Below are 17,163 nucleotides of genomic sequence, written 5' to 3' on the forward strand. Positions count from 1 at the left end.
TTTGACACAAGGTCATAGGCTGTAGCCACTTAATAAATGACCCTTTACTGGATGATGGCTTGATTCTCCTACCATAAACCTTGTGTACTTTCATTTTACCCGGGCTGAGCTGAGGTAAGGGATGCACTTAACATTCACCCGGTGAGGTTCACAGGACAGCTATTTATCCTCTTAAGTGCTTTTCTCCACAGCGAGCTCTTATTCATAAAGGCCAATGCCAGTCATTCCTCGGACTCGTTCCAACTCGCTGAAGCGCACGTAGGAATGTGCTTCTGCCTCCACCCTGCGTTACGCAAATTACGCACAGATGTTTGCCACTAATCAGGGTGGAGTTGCGCTTTTTACGTTGAAATTTCCACATCCTGTACTCAGCAGAAACCTTCGACGGGCGCCGTAGCCAATCAGCTTTGAGAAACTCGGTCGCTCGGCCAATGAGAAGTTCACAATCCCGGGACTTTTGTGATCAGTTTCGCCCGTCCGCATACCGTACCGCTCAACGTTTCTTGTGGAAATCTTGAGATAGGACAACAACCAGAGTGTATAGGGACAGTCTACAGACACATTTGACGGTAAGTGAAGTGTGCGTTTAGTCAGTGTTGTTTTCATGAAGTGAAGAACCTAATTGTACTTTTGTTTGGCTGTTCCCTCAAAATAAGGAGCGCCTGCAAGTTACTTCCTGCTCTAACAAGGCCGAGATCCCAAGTTACATTTTAGCCCATAGCTAATACTGTGGGTGTAAAACTGTAGAGTATCCGAATGTTTCTTTATGTTTTAGTTACTTATTTATTTATAACTTCACCACGTATCCAAGATATGAAACCTCATTAATTTCGGTTTGTCAGTGTGGCAGAGAGCGGTTGACTGTAAGTTACTGCCGAACATACCACTAACCGCTCAGTACGAAGCTGCATTTTATTCAACAAGGTCGACTTTTCATGAAGAAACGTATAAACCTGACAGTCCCAGGGTGTTCAAGTTTGGAAAGGCGAACAACAATGTGGCTGTCAACTTAAGGAGAAGTGCAGTCATTTGAATCTTCCTAGAAACACTGTTTGCAGACGCCCCGGCGTTAACACGAAACACTTGTAATTAAGCAGCCCAAATGGGGAATAGGAAGCACAACAGGGTATACTTATAGTCACAGTGAGCTAAACTCTGGTTTCTTGCATTGCCTTGGTAGCAGGCAGAGTCTGCAGCCACTCCAAGTCTCTGAGCGCCTGTGGGAGGTGACATTTTCTGAACATATTCCATATGGTACTGTAGTTACTGCTTTTTTTCTGGAGAGTTGACTCACCGACTGCGATTTGTCCAATATATTATAAAGTATTTACTCTACTTTAAGCGGAATGGTGCAGAAATTATTACTCCGCCAAGTTTTCCCCTCTTCCTTTCTGTAATTTTACAGGTTTTGTTTGCATGTAATGGGTGGATTTGGGGTGTTTGCTGAGTGGTGCAAAACTTTAGTTTTGCTTCTGCTTTAGCTCTGTCTGGCTCAGTGTTTATTTATACATGCCTATTTATGTGTCACATGAGTATATGACTTATTTAGGGATGCAAGAACCTAGTATTCTCATTCTCAAGTTTGTTGTTTTTGATTAATTTTAGTCTATAAATTGTCATAAACCAGTGAAAAATAGACCTCACAATCTCTCAGAGCTCAAAGATGTTTTTAAATAACAGGTCAAACCCAAAAACATTCATTTCACCATGATACACAACATAAAAAATAGCCCATATTCACATTTGAGAATCTGGAACCTGTTAAATGGTCTGTGTTTTTGCTTGATATGTTACTTACTTCTGTCTGTAGACTATCAAAGAATCAGCTTGATTGTTTAAGCACTGGACTTATTAGTTAGTATCACAGATGCTTGTAATATATAGTAATACATCTCTACACCAGTGCCTCAGTGCTGTGCTATAGTCTCTTAATTTTTCCATATCTTTGTCTAAAATGACCGCCCTTTTCTTTCCCATCAGGGTTGGGTCCACCTACCCAACACACCCCACCATGCCTTTGGTGACGAGGAATATAGAGCCGCGGCACGTGTGTCGCCAGACCATCCCTTCAACCATCCGCAGTGAGCTGGAATGTGTCACCAATATCAGCTTGGCCAACATCATCCGCCAACTCGGCAGCCTCAGTGAGTGTGTGCTGTGTGTGATTTGGTGTCTGTCATTAAAATATGGTTTGGATGGCTCATAACACGTGGCAGATATGCATGACACGTGTCTACTTGCTTTATGTAGTTGAGAATTATAAGTCTATCTATTGTGCATGTGTGAGACAAATACTATAATCTGTACAGGTCATAAACCCATGTGTCTTTATGTTTGTAGGTAAGCATGCAGAGGATGTGTTCGGGGAGCTGTTTGTCCAGGCTGGACAATTTGCTGGTAGAGTAAATTCACTGGGAGAAAGAGTGGATCGTCTGCAGGTCAAAGTCACCCAGCTGGACCCCAAAGAGGAGGAGGGTAAGTACTCTCACCTGTTGTTATTATTACTACTTACGTTAGTATTAAAGTAGTTCATTGGTTTGAATACAGCTAATTATAAAAATAAAATTTAGCATGATAAACACTCAGTAATATTCTCTCTGTTTCATCTATCTGTTTCTCTCAGTCTCTCTCCAGGCCATCACTACTCGTAAGGCCTTCCGTAGCAGTGTGACCCAGGATCAGCAGCTGTTCACCAGACCGTCTCTGCCATTGCCTGTACAGGACACCTACACGACCTGTGATCCACCTCCACCACTCAACCACCTCAGCCAATACCGGTAGGACACAGCAGACACACAAATACTTGTCCAGGGCTCATATTCATAACGTACAAGAAATAGTAAGACATGTGAATGCACATGTGTGCACATGGACACACACACATACATACTGTGTTTTGGTCGTGATCATGCAGTATTGAAAGCCACCTCTCTGATGAATATGCTTTCAAAGCTTAGTCTTCAGTTAAAGCCAGAGAGGACTATTGCAGAATTACAATATTTGTGACGTCAAATATCACTGACACTGCTGCTGACATGTTGCTAGGACACATGTGAGCCACTTGGGTGAAATCCCTCAGATTCATCATGCTGATTCTCAACAGTTCTCTACATTTTATTAGTTGACATGTTGCAGCGAATATAGTTTTGACCCATTTATGTAGCCAAGCAGGTTTTGTTATAGTTAACGGCAAATGGGACTGGATCCTTTATATTATATGGAAGCGGCAATGAAGAAATTCAGTGGGGAAAACAAAGACTGTATGTGTCACAAACCAGCTGACACGTATCAGTGAGATCCTGAATATAAAGTATGCACGAGGCATGGCATGTCATTGGAGGTATGACTAATAAGAAACCAGAACAGAAGGAGGTTATGGTGGTAGAGGCTGAAGTCTGTATAATCATTAAGCACATCGGTGGCATCAGTGATGAGCAGAGTGAGAGTGTAAGCTTGTCCAGTTATATCATAAAGACTCTCTCTGAGACTAGTTTGAATCTGAATGTGGTAGTAATCTGACTGTGACAGCTCTGGCATGCATACTAGGTGATGTGACAAAGGAAAAGAGCCTGTTTCTGGTAAAGATCTGAAAAAGAAAATGTTATCCCTTGTTGATGCACTGACACACAAGGCAGATAAAGGTCTGTCTGTTGATATTGGATGTTATTTATGTCTGTGCACATAAGATAACATGAAGTGTAACTGGTACCCGAATGTAATGAAATGGTTGCCTGCAGGGAGGATGGCAAGGAGGCCCTGAAGTTTTACACTGATCCCTCCTACTTCTTTGACCTGTGGAAGGAGAAGATGCTGCAGGACACCAAGGACATCATGAAGGAGAAACGCAAGCACCGAGTGAGATTCTTACTCTGGCTCACACACACACACACACACTCACACAAAAGAATGAGTCACAGAGTTGAGACAAGTTAACACCGGTGACATCAAACAAAGGGCATTTGGGTCCAGTGCTCAACTTACTCTTATTTTTACTGTCTCCTTTCTGAGTAGAAGGAGAAGAAAGACCATCTGAACCAAAGGACACTCAATCCCCGAAAGATCAAGACCAGGAAGGAGGAATGGGAACGCCGAAAGATGGGAGAGGAGTTTGTGGTGCCAAAGAATGAAATGATGTAAGTGTCAGAAATTTGACTGAAGCGAGCTGAAGCCTCTGCAGGTTGCACGGGTGTGAACTGGTGCAGAGTTGTGGTCATCCACATACCTAAGAGGTTTTTCAGTGGATCTCAGCAGTAACTTGAAATAGAATGTCTTGATGCATTCATTATTTCCTTCTCTAGTTAACACAGTAAAAGTACAGAACGGGTATTCACATGGCAAACTCCACTCTCCCCTTTCTTATCAACCAATTTGTACATAGTGATATGGGTGGTATTTCCTGTCTGAAAATGCTCTCAGGGGGTTGGGTGTAGAGCTGGATGTTATTGGTAAACTGCAGTAAACAAATGTGTGAGTCACACCAGACCCTAGAGTTGCAAACGTGTAAAATAGGCTCAAGCGTGTAAATATAAGTGTCTAAAAACCTCTGATTAATTACCAGAGAAAAATCTCAAATTAGAGATAGAGTTGACTAGAATGAATGTTTTAGTGTTTTATTCTCAGCTGCATATTATTTATTCTACATTTTCCTGGCTGAATGAGACACAGTGCTAAATCTGTAAGTAAGTCATTTTCTGGCTTGTTTTTAACACATGCCAGGCCTGATGAGGAAAAAAACAGTAAGTTGATGAGAAGCCATTCTCTAACTGCTGTGTAAGTTACTGCACTTTATGTGGCTGTTTTTTTTTTTTTAATAGCTGTGCGTGACCCATTCACCACAAGTGTCTGTGTTACTATTTCTGTCTGCTGTTTTAGTAAGTCATGATACTTCCTCTTCATTTGTTGCCTTGTAAAATCTCATAATCAAACAGTGCATGCCCCACAACTGTTTATTAAGGTTGTAAATTCAGATAGATGGGATACCTTTTTTGGGGGGAAAGATAGTAATGTCTTGAATTTGTTTAAAGGAATTCTTCTGAGGGTCTCAATGGCAGTATTGGATCTGGAGATGGCTTCACTTCTGAAGGCCTCGAGCAGAGTACCAGCTCCTACGCTTATGATCCCGGCTCCCCTCTCCCTGGGTCTGGCTCCGATGACTTCCTGCCTCCTCCACCTCCAGATATGGCGTAAGTAGCATCATGCATATCAGCCTACACATACTGCCAACGCACTGCCATCCCTTCCAGTGTGTAGTGAATGTACAGCTGCACATCCTCTTAATAGATGTATAGCGTTCAATAGGAGCAAAATGGATTATACACCCACTGTTCACTTTCTGCCTGTGATTCTTTAGTGAACATGAGCTGCTGGGTTTGCAGGTGCACAGAAATTGAAAGTTAATACACTGTCAAATGAACAAATCAAAAGAAGAGTCCATTTAGCCATTTAATTTATTCTTTTATCTCTGACTTCGGCTCTATCCCTTGCAGGTACAACGATGGACCAACCCAGAAGCGTGTCAGCGTGCTCAGTCCAACCCACCCACCTCCTGCTCCACCTATGGCTTCTTCCCTGCCCAACTCCCGCCCCAACGTTGCTCCTCCCCCTGCACCTCCTCCCCCTCCTCCGCCCTCTGGGTTTGGTGTACCACCGCCTCCCCCTGGCTTCGACACCCCACCTTCCCCACCTCCTCTCTCCTCCTCTCCCACTGCTTATCCCTCCCCACCTGCTCCCCCACCTCCACCTTCTCTGTCCACTGTTTCTCCTCCTCCACCGCCCATGCTTACAGGTGGTGGTCCTCCACCTCCTCCTCCTCCACCACCACCTCCTCCTGGCCCTCCTCCCCCACCATCCTTTAATAACTCTGCTCCCTCTGGTGGTGGGGTGGCACCTAGCTCTGCTCCCAAACCGCAGCCAGCGCCAGAGCCAGCCGGGGACGCTCGCAGTGACCTGCTGCAGGCCATCCGACAAGGTAAGACACAACAGGAAACAGATCAGTATATAACTGATATTTATTGTACTTGTTGTAGTGGTTGAAAAATCAAGTACTATACTCAAGTATTGTGCTACACTGTACTATACTATACTATACTATACTAGACTAGAGAGTATATCACTTATATGCTGCTTTATTCTTCTACTTCAGGACATTTCAGAGGAAACTTCACTATGTATTTTTCACTCCGTGACATTTACTTGACAGTTAAAGCTACTGGTTACTTGTCAGATTCAAATTATAAAAACCTATAATCAGCATGTGAAATACAATACACTGTTATTACACAATAAATGTAGCTGCCCAGCTTGACAGCTCTACTTAAACTGGCTATAACACAAACTAATAATAACGATCCTATATAATGTCAAATAAATGGACAGTGACTTTTTTAGATTATTGGTATTTTTAGGTTCTGATGCCTTAAAGGTAACAGGTTGAGTTTTCTTGTGAAGAAATTATATTTGCATTCAATGTTTGTGACCAAAACATTTCTTTTCCTTTCTCATAAAACTTTTGTGTGTGAATTTTTTTTAAAAGTATATCCTGCATTGTTTACGTCTTCCTCTTCCTTACCGTTGCTGACAAATACTTTGTTTCTTGGCGTGCTACTGCTGCGAGCTGTTGATTAGTGAAATAGCATGAAGCTTTGGGCATGAATGTGTATACCATTGCTGAGTGTGTCACTGAGTGTTTCACTACTTAAAACACCTTTGTGTGTTGATATTTTGCAGTGTGTCTATGAACAGAATGACGGAATGATGCTTAAAGACTATGTGGATGCTGTCAGTCATGCACTCATCCTCAGTCCTAAATCCCCTTTAGGTTTCAACCTGCGTAAGGTGGAGGCACAGCGGGAGCAGGAGAAGCGGGATCACTTTGGCAACGATGTGGCTGCCATCCTGTCCCGTCGTATTGCTGTGGAGTGCAGTGACAGCGAGGATGACTCTTCAGAGTTTGATGATGACGACTGGTCTGAATGATCCTCATCGCTTTTCACTTTCAGTATCTCTCCTCAGCCTAAAACAACATTCGAAAATCACCACTCAGATTACATTCTTAAGTACCAGTGGAACAGAGGTCCATGTTCTGTCTCTGTGTGTGAGTAAGACAGAGTTTGAGGGCATGCGTGCACATAATATGTACACGTGGCCTATTACTAATCACATTCCTTGGCTCATTTATTTCTATTTATTCAAAATGATTCAGATCAGAGGTGCAAAATCTGAATATTTGACTGAGTCTATGTGGTTGTATCCCAATTTCACATTGCTGGATGACACACCACTGCAGTTGATGAGAGGGTGGTGTGTGATGTGATGCACGTCTCCCTGCTGAGTCTGTGCGTAAACACACCATCCCTGTCCCTGTTTTAGTTTCTGTGAGAATCAGGTGCCCTTTGCTGCAGGCCAAGTGCCTGATTTTATCTGCTTTAGTAAATCATGGCAAAGGATGAAAGAGAGGTAGCACACACACACACACACACACACACACACACACATGCAGGCAGCCTCTTCTGTACGCAGTATTTGTATGTAATCAGTGGAAAGACACAAGGTGTTGATGTCAAAACATTCTCCCTTATTCATAGATTATATGATATAGATGTAAAGTTTATATTACATATTGAATCATATCTACTAAAGATTATGCAGTCCCTTTAAACCCCTTTTAAAGCACAAGTTTTATCACTTTTCCTCCCCTCACTTTTATAGTCAGTCTTCTGTTTTTTTCTGTGGTTGTCATGGGAGCAATTGACTTGTGGATGAGACACGGTTGTAGCTTATAAACAAATTCACAAATGAATTATTCAGTGTGATATGGGAAGTATTGGCTCATGTCAGACACCTGGGGTGTTTGTTGATGAGATCACCGTACAGAACATATGGAGACATTTAACACAAATATCATGATTCATTTTGTACTGTGTTTCAGCTCTGTTACGTATGTCTTCCTGCATTTTTTTAACTGAACTTTTCTGGGCTTGAACTAGGCTTTGATGCTTTAATCAATGAGTAGAATCAGGCACCATTTTGCCTTATCCTGCTGCTTGATGAATATCTGTTTTCATTTTCAGTACAGGTTTGATTTTGCTCATCCACATCCGTCACTGATCAGCTTCTTCCAAAAAAAAAAAAAAAAAAAAATTAACAGCTGCCATTAATGAGTCAGATGTAGAACTGACTGATGTTTAGTGTGGACCACATATGTTTCAAGTGCCTTCTATTTTAAGTCTGTGTGTTAAAGCACAATCACAGCATGCTTAGCCAAAGTTCTGCTTCTACTGCCTTAAATGTCCAAATGATTATAGTTATTTCAATAAAGATAGAGTGAATTACAGTGATTTTTTAGATCTCTTGTCTGTGGGAATGTGTGAATAGTGTATCTGCTATGTTGTGTTAAATAACAAGTTCTGAGGAATGGCAAGCCTTGGCCTCATGCTTTATCCATGACGCATCCTCTTTATGTCAGTGCTATACTCCTTTTCACAGTGCCCAGTGCTGATTGTGTAGGGAGTGTGAAAATGAATCGACTGGATAAAAGTAAAAAAAAAAATAAAGTAGAGTAGGAGGAGAGAAAAACCTCTTGCATAATCACTGCATCCTCATGGCAAGGCTGCTTTGTAGATTTTGAAAGGCTGCAGTGGGTGCAGAGTGATGGTAATAACATTGAAGATTGCTTTAGCCACCAAATAATTTAGGATACAGGAATAGAAAGCAGCAGTCTGTGCCTAATTGAGATAAAGGGAGAGAGAGACAGAGAGAGACGAGCACACTAAAAGCCTCTGCAGCAGTGAAGAGAAGAGTGCTGACATCACGCAGTAGAAAAAAAGCATATTTTTTATTCATCAGTATAAAATATTCATTCATTTCAAAAAGGTTGTGCAACACGAACATATGGTCAGTACCTTTCAAAGTGCCTTTAACAGCATGTGCAAAATAGAATCTCAAAGATCTAGAACACTGTTTTCTAGACATTCAAGTAAATAAAATTGGGCTTTGGATCTCACAAGTCATTACACTGTGATAGATTTACAATTAAAACCCATCCCTTCTTTCATCTTAAAGTGCAGATGGTCATTAAATCCACTTTTTATGAGTGGGGACATTTATACCATCCCTGTGATTGTTTCATTCTGGGGATCCAGTGTAGCTACAATTGACTGTGGATGAGGCACAAAGTACACACAAAACAGTACATTTAATCTTCGCAACAACAGTCGCAACAGCAGAGCTGTTCCACCAACATGGCTGCCGGCCAGGACAGTTCAGTACATTCTGATCTCTTGAAGGACGTTTTCTCTCAGAGAAGTGCTGCTTGTGTGTGTGGGAGTGTGTATGAGCCTTCATGTTCTGAGTCTGGATGACAGTCAGTGCAGCTATGTGTGTATCTTGGCACACAAACAGTGATATGTCTAGCATAGATTGTGTGTTGGTTTGGCAGTCTACACATCCACTGGGTAGTGTATGTGTGTGTTGAGTGTGTATCTGTGGGGGCAGCAGGCCTGGAGCAGCACCTTACGAATGTCTTTATTTCTCAGACTGTAGAGGATGGGGTTCAGCAGGGAGCTGCCTGCAGCTGGCACCAAGGTGGCATAGGTGTACAGAGGAGGGCTGGACGCATCTCCCAGCAGGCCCCAGAGGGAGAAAGGCATCCAGCAGCCCACAAACACACTGAGGACCAGGATCAACCGAGAGAAGCCCCTTCCGCTGCTGCGATTGCTTGCATATGATTGGTTGGTTGGGAGGAAGTGCCTCTGGGTGGCGATGGCGTGGGCGTGCCGCCTTGCCACGCGGCAGATCCCAGCGTACAATTGCAGGGTTACCATGACAACCACCAAGAAGCCACCACACAGCAGCGATAGGTAAGTGCGGGTTAGAGGTCGTGCTACTGAACAGGAGTCTGGGTCTCTAAGACAGTGCCATCCCATTGCTGGTCCCGCCCCGATGACACATGCACCCAGCCAGACCAGCAGCAGGAGGACGGCAGCTCTGCGACGTGACTGGCCTGAGCCATAGGTGAGGGCGTGGCTCAAGGACAGGTATCGGTCCAGAGCGACACCCATCAGGCTGCAGAGCGAGGCAGTCAGTGATGTCACCAGCAGTCCTGAGGTTAGCAATTCTGACCAATCACTGGACTTCACACAGAAACGGAAGAGGAAGTGAAGGATCAGAGCGACACCTGCCAGGAGATCCGCCAGTCCAAGGCTGGCCAGCAGCAGGAAAACAGGGGCGCGTAGAGACGGGGTGGCCAAGATGGTGGTTACAACGATTGCATTCTCAGTGGCGATGAGAGTTCCTGAAACACACAGGGCCACGCCCCAAACGGTGAGAGGCGGGACTTCATATGGAGATGAGGCATCCAGCTGGTCCACAGGGAAGAAGGGGTCCGCACCTGAGGACTCATCCCAGCCCAGGTCAGAGGCGTTCAGGATCATGGCCGGTCAGCAGTCACACAAACACAACCTAAGAGAGAGAGAAAATGAGAAACATGTTTGACATTAGCTCTCATGGCTCATTAGTGCGTCTCCATTTGTCCATTAAACAGCCTTTTCCCGACCAGAAGCTGTGGTTTCTGCCTGTGGAGCCGCTGGAGGCCGGATGTGGCATCAGACAGCAGAAAAGAATTTAATGAGGTGATGGAGTACTTATAATCTCGCTTTCCTGTTATCTAATACAGCTGAGCTGTATAAAATAGATTAACATCATTAGTGCATTAAGTGGTATTTGTTATTGTCATGCCATGCAATATTCACTGATTAGACTAATAAGCCTCATATTGTATTTATAGCACATAATTATGTTTTTTTAATAACCTGTAAATATGTTCATATTTTTATCACAGATTTTTTTTTTTTTAAACAGTAGGCTGGTTTTGAAGTGACGTCACCATCTGTGCTCGTGCGGGAAGTCACGCAAAATTAATCAATATGTCGGCTTAATGCAACGCGATAGATAGAGTTACCAGAGCATTAATGCAAAATTAGGTTATAATCGATTAAACTATCTCTAACGAATCTTTTTCTCTTGCACGTCACATTAAATCCGGGCTCTCGTTGCCTCTCTGCTCTTGATCTCATCCTGCACACATTTCAGAACCATCCCAACATTGTAAATATCTGTAAAGTGAATTCCAGACTTGTCTTGGGAGATGCGGTTTGAGGCTTCCCTCCTTGTTTGTCAAATGTCCAAACATAATGTTCAACAAGAGGCACGACACTGTGTAAACCTCGGACACATTCTACATGTACCGTGCACTGCTCCATATCTGGAATGAGAAATCCTGCACAGTTAATAAGGCTACAATTAGGCTATTTAAAGAATTCGCCTGTTACAAGGTTTAGATGCCTGTGGTCTCTGGTATGTTATCTTCTTGTTCTTTACCACATGTCAAAATGTACTGTATGTCGACTGAAAGGAAATAGGGAAATACCACATGGTTTCTGTATAACATTAACATTATTTTAATTTTTTGATTGGTTTTTTGCTCCTACAGGAGGAGACTTTTTTTGAGGCATCAGGAGTCTTTCATCTTCCCCCCTCTCGCATCTCAGCGTGGGGGGTATATCCCACCTCCTATAGAGCGGAGGACCCTATTGTATAATACAATTGCGGGCTCACTGCACCACAGAGGATGTCCCCAACACACCTAGGCACACATGAACACGCGCGCACCGCACAGATACATATATGTGCACCTATTTATTTTTCATCTCACCTTATTAACACGATTCCGTGGTTCCTTTGCAGGAGTTGAACAGATTTGTTCTCTTATAAGATCCAAGCCAAACCGGTAGGGATGAAGTGGATGGTGTCCGATGTGATGCTCGGCTCCGGTTTATATCAGGAGGACAGTCCTCGTGTACGGTGCTCCGTGCTCCTGTCTTCATCAAAGTTGCGCCAAACTCTCACTTGGCGTCTCTTGCATCTCTTTTTCTTCAGTCTCAGCCCGGAGCGCGTATGGGAGGCAGAATGGATGCTCTTGCGCGCCGACTCATCCACAATAGAGCCTGCCTGACGTCAGTGACTGGGAGGCTCGACCAATCAGGGGCCAGCGCTGAAGATGCGGGCAGAGCAGGGAGGGGATGAATATGGAGTAATTTCATTCAGAAAAATGCGGCATCTCTGTAGCCCCTCCCTCTGCGGTTCACTTCTGTTCTCATTTCTTGTAAATAATCACCGCCGATTGACACCCCCCCCCCAACACACACTTTTTCTCAATAAGACCCAGGGGCCTGGTTGAATGAGAGGATATTGTTTTGTGCTGGGCAGGGCTCATAGGTGTCGAGCTGTTGGGGGAGGGGGCTCAGGGCTGGCGCTGTCCTCGGTGCTGAAACGCATCAGGATGACTCATGGGGAGATGTCCTGCTCAGCCGCAACCATCTGTGAGAAACAGACACTTCAAGTGAAGCCTGCCCACCCAAATGGGCAGGTTTAGGAACAATTATGCTCAAAATGTGAGATAATTAGCCCTTTACACACCACAAACTATGGTTTCTGTTCTTACACATTCTTATTCTTATTCTTCGGCTGAAACAATAACACACATAATAATTTAATCTAATACAACATCTGTACAAACAGCTTCAAAAAGAAACCATAGACTTCAGTAAACACCTCCCTGACATTGTTTATTGAAATTAGACATTATAAGCTTTACACGTGTAATCTCATAACCCTGAAATCGTTTAGAAAATAGGCCGGTGCGTGCATGGGTACAATACAGGCATGAAGAGATTTGTGTTTTTGGTGTGGTGTGGTGTGGTGTGGTGTGGTGTGGTGTGGTGTGGTGAGGGGTTTTCCCGCACTCAGACAATATTTCTTTCGTTTGTTATCACATCTCTTGATTTGTCATTTGATTTAAGCATCAGCTCATAGAAGGACAAGCCCCTGCCCACCTACAGTAACAGAACAGTAGCAGGGGGACTCATGGCTTCCCCGGTTTGATAGTGAGCGTGGGTGCTGCAGAATGGGCCGAACTGCCGTCTACGTGGTCGCGCATATCAATGCGTTCACTCGGGGAATCTCGTCCCGCTCGAGCCATATTAGGACACGCTTCCTGCCGATAAACCCCTCCTACGTCACCGAAATGATCTGAAGTGCAGCACTTGACACCTTAGAAGCCTGCATTATGCAGCTTCTCCACATTTCTGCAACATCAGAGTCGTTTTTCTCTCCTGAAAATCATCTTCTCTTCACGTCCCATTATTCAAGACAAATTTGCTATTACCACTACAAAAGAATTAAGTATGAATTAAGTAGTATAGTTTTCCTAATATCATAGGAAAATTATACTAAAGGAATGCTGTGGAGTGTCCAGGTAACTGCCCCGTATAAAACACTGAAATGTGATGGATTCTTATTTTGTCCCCCTGGACTCGTGTCATTTATTCAGGCAGATCATGTATACTGTTGTAGCCTGCTAATACTAATAAGTCGTCTCACCGCCCCAGTAAATTGCAGCATTGTGCACCCGTTTGTCGCTGGTGTATCGATTATTCCCAGCGGTGGGTGCATCAGTGGAGGAGGAAATCGTGTTCAGCAGGACTGTGGAATATCCCTTTGTGTTCTTTTACTTATTTATTTATTTTTAATCACGCCAACACATAAAACCAGGCACCCAGTGGATCTGCACAGCTCTGCCCGGGCAATGAGAGAGCATTACTGTACGAGATGTGGGAGTACATGAGCCAGGTCGCTGTGAGAGAAGGAAGTGGTAGTGGTGGTGATGGTGGAATTCACCGCATAAAGCTGGGAAGTGTGTCGTGATGCTGGGCTTAATTCACCTGGTTCTAAGAGCTTGGTTCGGGGGTATGAGTCAGTGCATGACAAGCAGAGCACCCTGAGCTCCCTTTTAGTTTTCTCCATTTGCTTTTTCCTGAGCTTTTATACAGCTAGTGAAGAGTATTTCAGTAATTATTTAGTACGTTGCTTCATATATGGACTTCATCATCTACCCTGAGTCGTTTGTGATAATCAAATCAGTTATTTTTGATCTTTGAGGGGATTGACAAGTGACCAGGCAGCACTTCATCACAGTCAGTGACACATTCGAGGTGGTAATTGACTATTGACGTACAGGCTTTCTACTGCATGTAGTCACATAAGGTCTGACCACCCCCACCTCCCATGCCGATGTCATTGTGTGACATTCACACCTGCAGTATATTTGGGTCTGTCTTAGTTGATTTGAATCACTCAAGACACATACTGTTAACTACTATATCAAAATCAAAATGAATACCCAGATAGTGTTGTTAAAGTGTCTTAATCAGAGCTTTTCACAGTGGACGCCTGTGAGTCTTGAGATAAATTTACTCTTGTTGGTTCTTGTTCATTTCCCAGAATGGTGATTGCCACCTTTAATTTGTTTGTGATAGCTTTAAATGCAGCTACTTGACACCTCTTGTCACATTATGACTTTATCATGGACCAAAGCTGCAATCAGTTTGATTGAAGAGTATTTTTTTCCTTTTCAGGTGATTTGGTTGTAAGTATATGTAGAGGCCTGGAGAGGTGATCTAGTATTTCACAAGGAAAAAGCAGAGAAAGTTGTACAACATAAATACATTTTTAGCCATAGTAGCAGTGTGGCTTGCAGCGTTGGTATTTCAGTCAGTTCATCACTTTGATCTTAAATATCCCAACAACTGTTGGCCGGATAGCTATGAAATTCGGTACAGACATTCACAGTCCCCAGAGGGCAGGCTGTAAAAGCTTTGATCTCTTGACATTTCGTCTACCCTGAGGGGTCCTGAGCCCCGGATTGGGAACCACAGTCTTAGGACAAACACCCAGTTTCAACATCTGAATAATGATAAATAAAAAAAATACAAAATATTAATTAAAAAAATACACCTGATGGCTAAACTTGTGCCGTTTGTAAAGACATACAGTATATGTGAATGCAGGCATGTGTGCATGCACTGCCTGCTGAGGTAAACAGGTGTCAGTCCGTCCAAACTGGTGTGTGTTTCAGGAGTGCTGAGGTGGGCCAATTGGTTGCCAGGGGAACCAAGTTTGGGTGTCGCTCATGTTACACACAGGTCTCTGTCTCTCCTGTCTTTTTCTCTCTGTGTTGTACCCAGGAAACACATCTTTATTTGCAACTACTGGATACCCTTTTGAGAACTACATACAACTCAGATCATCAGCGTTTCCAGCTAGTGCTCTGTGGCTATCAGGATGCAGCAGTTGGTTCTGAAGGTCCTTTGCTCCTCACTGCTTCTTCTAGCAGTGCTGCCCTCTGTCTACTCACAGTCAGGTAGGGATGCCTCTGCATCTCTTAAACACTTTCTTACTGTATGACTGTCTTGAGAGAAATCTGTTGGTGTCTTCCTACACTTTGTATCTAGTGCCTCCTTTCCTTGACTCTACCCAGTACTTGATTGGAGTCTTTCCATGTTACTTTCTCTCCTGTAATTTACTGTGATGACGGCTTGTTCTTCTGTATTCTGTTCAAATGGACAACAAGTAAATGTGTCAGAGGTGAATGAGGACCTACCATCCTTTCTTTGACACGGCTCTTGTCTTTTGTCCACTCACTTTTTCCTGTTCTGACACTGTCCAGACTGGTGGTTATTATTATGCTTTTAAGATATTTCTGGGTGAAGATAACTGTGCATTGGCCAATCAATTGGCATTGACGGACATTTCCAAGTGACTGCCAGCTTTTTTTTTTTCCTACAGACTGTTCCCAAGCCACGTCATGTGATCTGTGTGTTGGAGACTCCATGCTCAACCTGACAGGCTGTGTCTGGAGGCTTTGTCCAGATGGTGATGCGCCCATATGCACACACACACACACACACCTGTGACCTCTGATAGTAATTCAATCATCACAGCTACTGTAACATAAGCTTCCCTGGTTTGTACAAGATGACTGAATTATTTAGTATGCTAGGAACGCACACAGAACAGAGACAGACACACACAGTTACGCACACACTAAAATGCTTGTTCTCTCTGTCTCAGGTAATGATACAGGCCTGTGTGTGACTGACGAGGGCGACTCAGCAGACAATGGCATGAACTGTAGCTGGACCAGAGTGTCTGAATTGTGCACAGGTAGCAAACAATTCCCTCTGAAACTAACAAATCATTTCTGTGCAATTTCAGTATCTCTGATCTCTTTTGTTTGTTTCATTTCCCAGTTGTAGAGACTGTAGCTGAGGGAGGAAGTGAAGGTGACTCGGGTAAATTGTATCAGCTCTACTCCAGCATCCCCTCACACCACCTTCCCCTTTCTCTTGCGTCAAACATTTATTATTCCCAGAAGAGCTGAGTAAAATGTTCCCCAATGCCACTCACTCCTCTTTTTCCACCCTAGCTTGCTTTTATGTAATTTCACCTATTAAACCCATTTACCCATTAAGCTCTGTCCTTTCCCTCCAGGTGATGGCAGTAACACTAAATCATCCCCAGAGTTCTCCCAGGCCAAGTTTGACATGTCCAGTTTCATTGGCGGTATCATACTGGTTCTGTGTCTGCAGGCAGGTGGCTTCTTCGCCATGCGCTTCCTCAAATCCAAAGAGCAGAGCAGCTATGACCCCATGTGAGTTTGTGCATGTAGGTGTTAGAGAACCGAGAATTTAGCGTGACTGTATCAGTTTAAGTATGTGCATGTAAATATGCTCATGTCACTGTGTGAAGTGATCATGTGTTGGCGCAACAGCAGCCTCTAGTGGCAGGAGCGATCACCAGCACCCAATGTGCAGGGCGACTCACCTTCAACATCCCTCTAGATTGTGTTTTGATTATGATCACTGGCCCCATCTGTCCATATCAAAATTCTTTCTGTCCTCACACAGAGAGCAGCCACAATGAAGACATGATATGTGAAGGACAAGCAGATGAGGGTGGAGGACAGCAGAGCAGTGACTCATCGACTTATGACGACAAGTTGTTTTTTTTTTTTTTCCTGAGCCCCTGTCATTTCTAGTTTTGTCCTCATTTGTACCCCTGAGGATTGGGTCTGTTTATAAGAGGATATTTTTCTCAGATTACTGCATTTGGTAAAGAGTGTCTGTGCATTAGTTCACTCTCTGTGACAGCATATTTATATTTCAGAGACATTTTGGCTGTTAGTATTCATACATTCAGACACCTTTACCCTTGTGATTAACACCCAACATAATCCTTCACAAAACTAATTTAACTAGTTAAGAGTTT

At 43.6% G+C, this 17,163-nt stretch overlaps 3 protein-coding genes across 3 annotated transcripts; 2 read left to right on the forward strand and 1 right to left on the reverse strand.

Annotated features, from left to right (window-relative positions):
* The first annotated feature begins 447 nt into the window (after window positions 1–447).
* wasf2 (WASP family member 2) lies at window positions 448–8,332 on the forward strand. The gene is made up of 9 exons (XM_041053819.1): window positions 448–569; window positions 1,981–2,144; window positions 2,341–2,475; window positions 2,624–2,777; window positions 3,738–3,855; window positions 4,012–4,133; window positions 5,025–5,183; window positions 5,487–5,968; window positions 6,818–8,332. Exons 2-9 carry the CDS (start codon window positions 2,012–2,014, stop codon window positions 6,973–6,975), a joined length of 1,461 nt encoding a protein of 486 aa, XP_040909753.1. The 5' UTR covers window positions 448–569; window positions 1,981–2,011; the 3' UTR covers window positions 6,976–8,332.
* Window positions 8,333–9,437: 1,105 nt separating this feature from the next.
* Window positions 9,438–11,777, reverse strand: gpr186 (G protein-coupled receptor 186). The gene is made up of 2 exons (XM_041053862.1): window positions 11,711–11,777; window positions 9,438–10,458 (listed from the first exon to the last, which is right to left on the reverse strand). Exon 2 carries the CDS (start codon window positions 10,428–10,430, stop codon window positions 9,438–9,440), a length of 993 nt encoding a protein of 330 aa, XP_040909796.1. The 5' UTR covers window positions 10,431–10,458; window positions 11,711–11,777.
* Window positions 11,778–15,177: 3,400 nt separating this feature from the next.
* Window positions 15,178–16,896, forward strand: cd164l2 (CD164 sialomucin-like 2). The gene is made up of 6 exons (XM_041053876.1): window positions 15,178–15,256; window positions 15,682–15,768; window positions 15,967–16,059; window positions 16,146–16,187; window positions 16,387–16,546; window positions 16,803–16,896. The coding sequence occupies exons 1-6, from the start codon at window positions 15,178–15,180 to the stop codon at window positions 16,816–16,818; spliced, it is 477 nt and encodes a 158-aa protein (XP_040909810.1). The 3' UTR covers window positions 16,819–16,896.
* The last annotated feature ends 267 nt before the right edge of the window (window positions 16,897–17,163 follow it).

The sequence above is a fragment of the Toxotes jaculatrix genome, chromosome 13, assembly GCF_017976425.1.
Source record: "Toxotes jaculatrix isolate fToxJac2 chromosome 13, fToxJac2.pri, whole genome shotgun sequence".
NCBI classification, from domain to species: Eukaryota; Metazoa; Chordata; class Actinopteri; family Toxotidae; genus Toxotes; species Toxotes jaculatrix.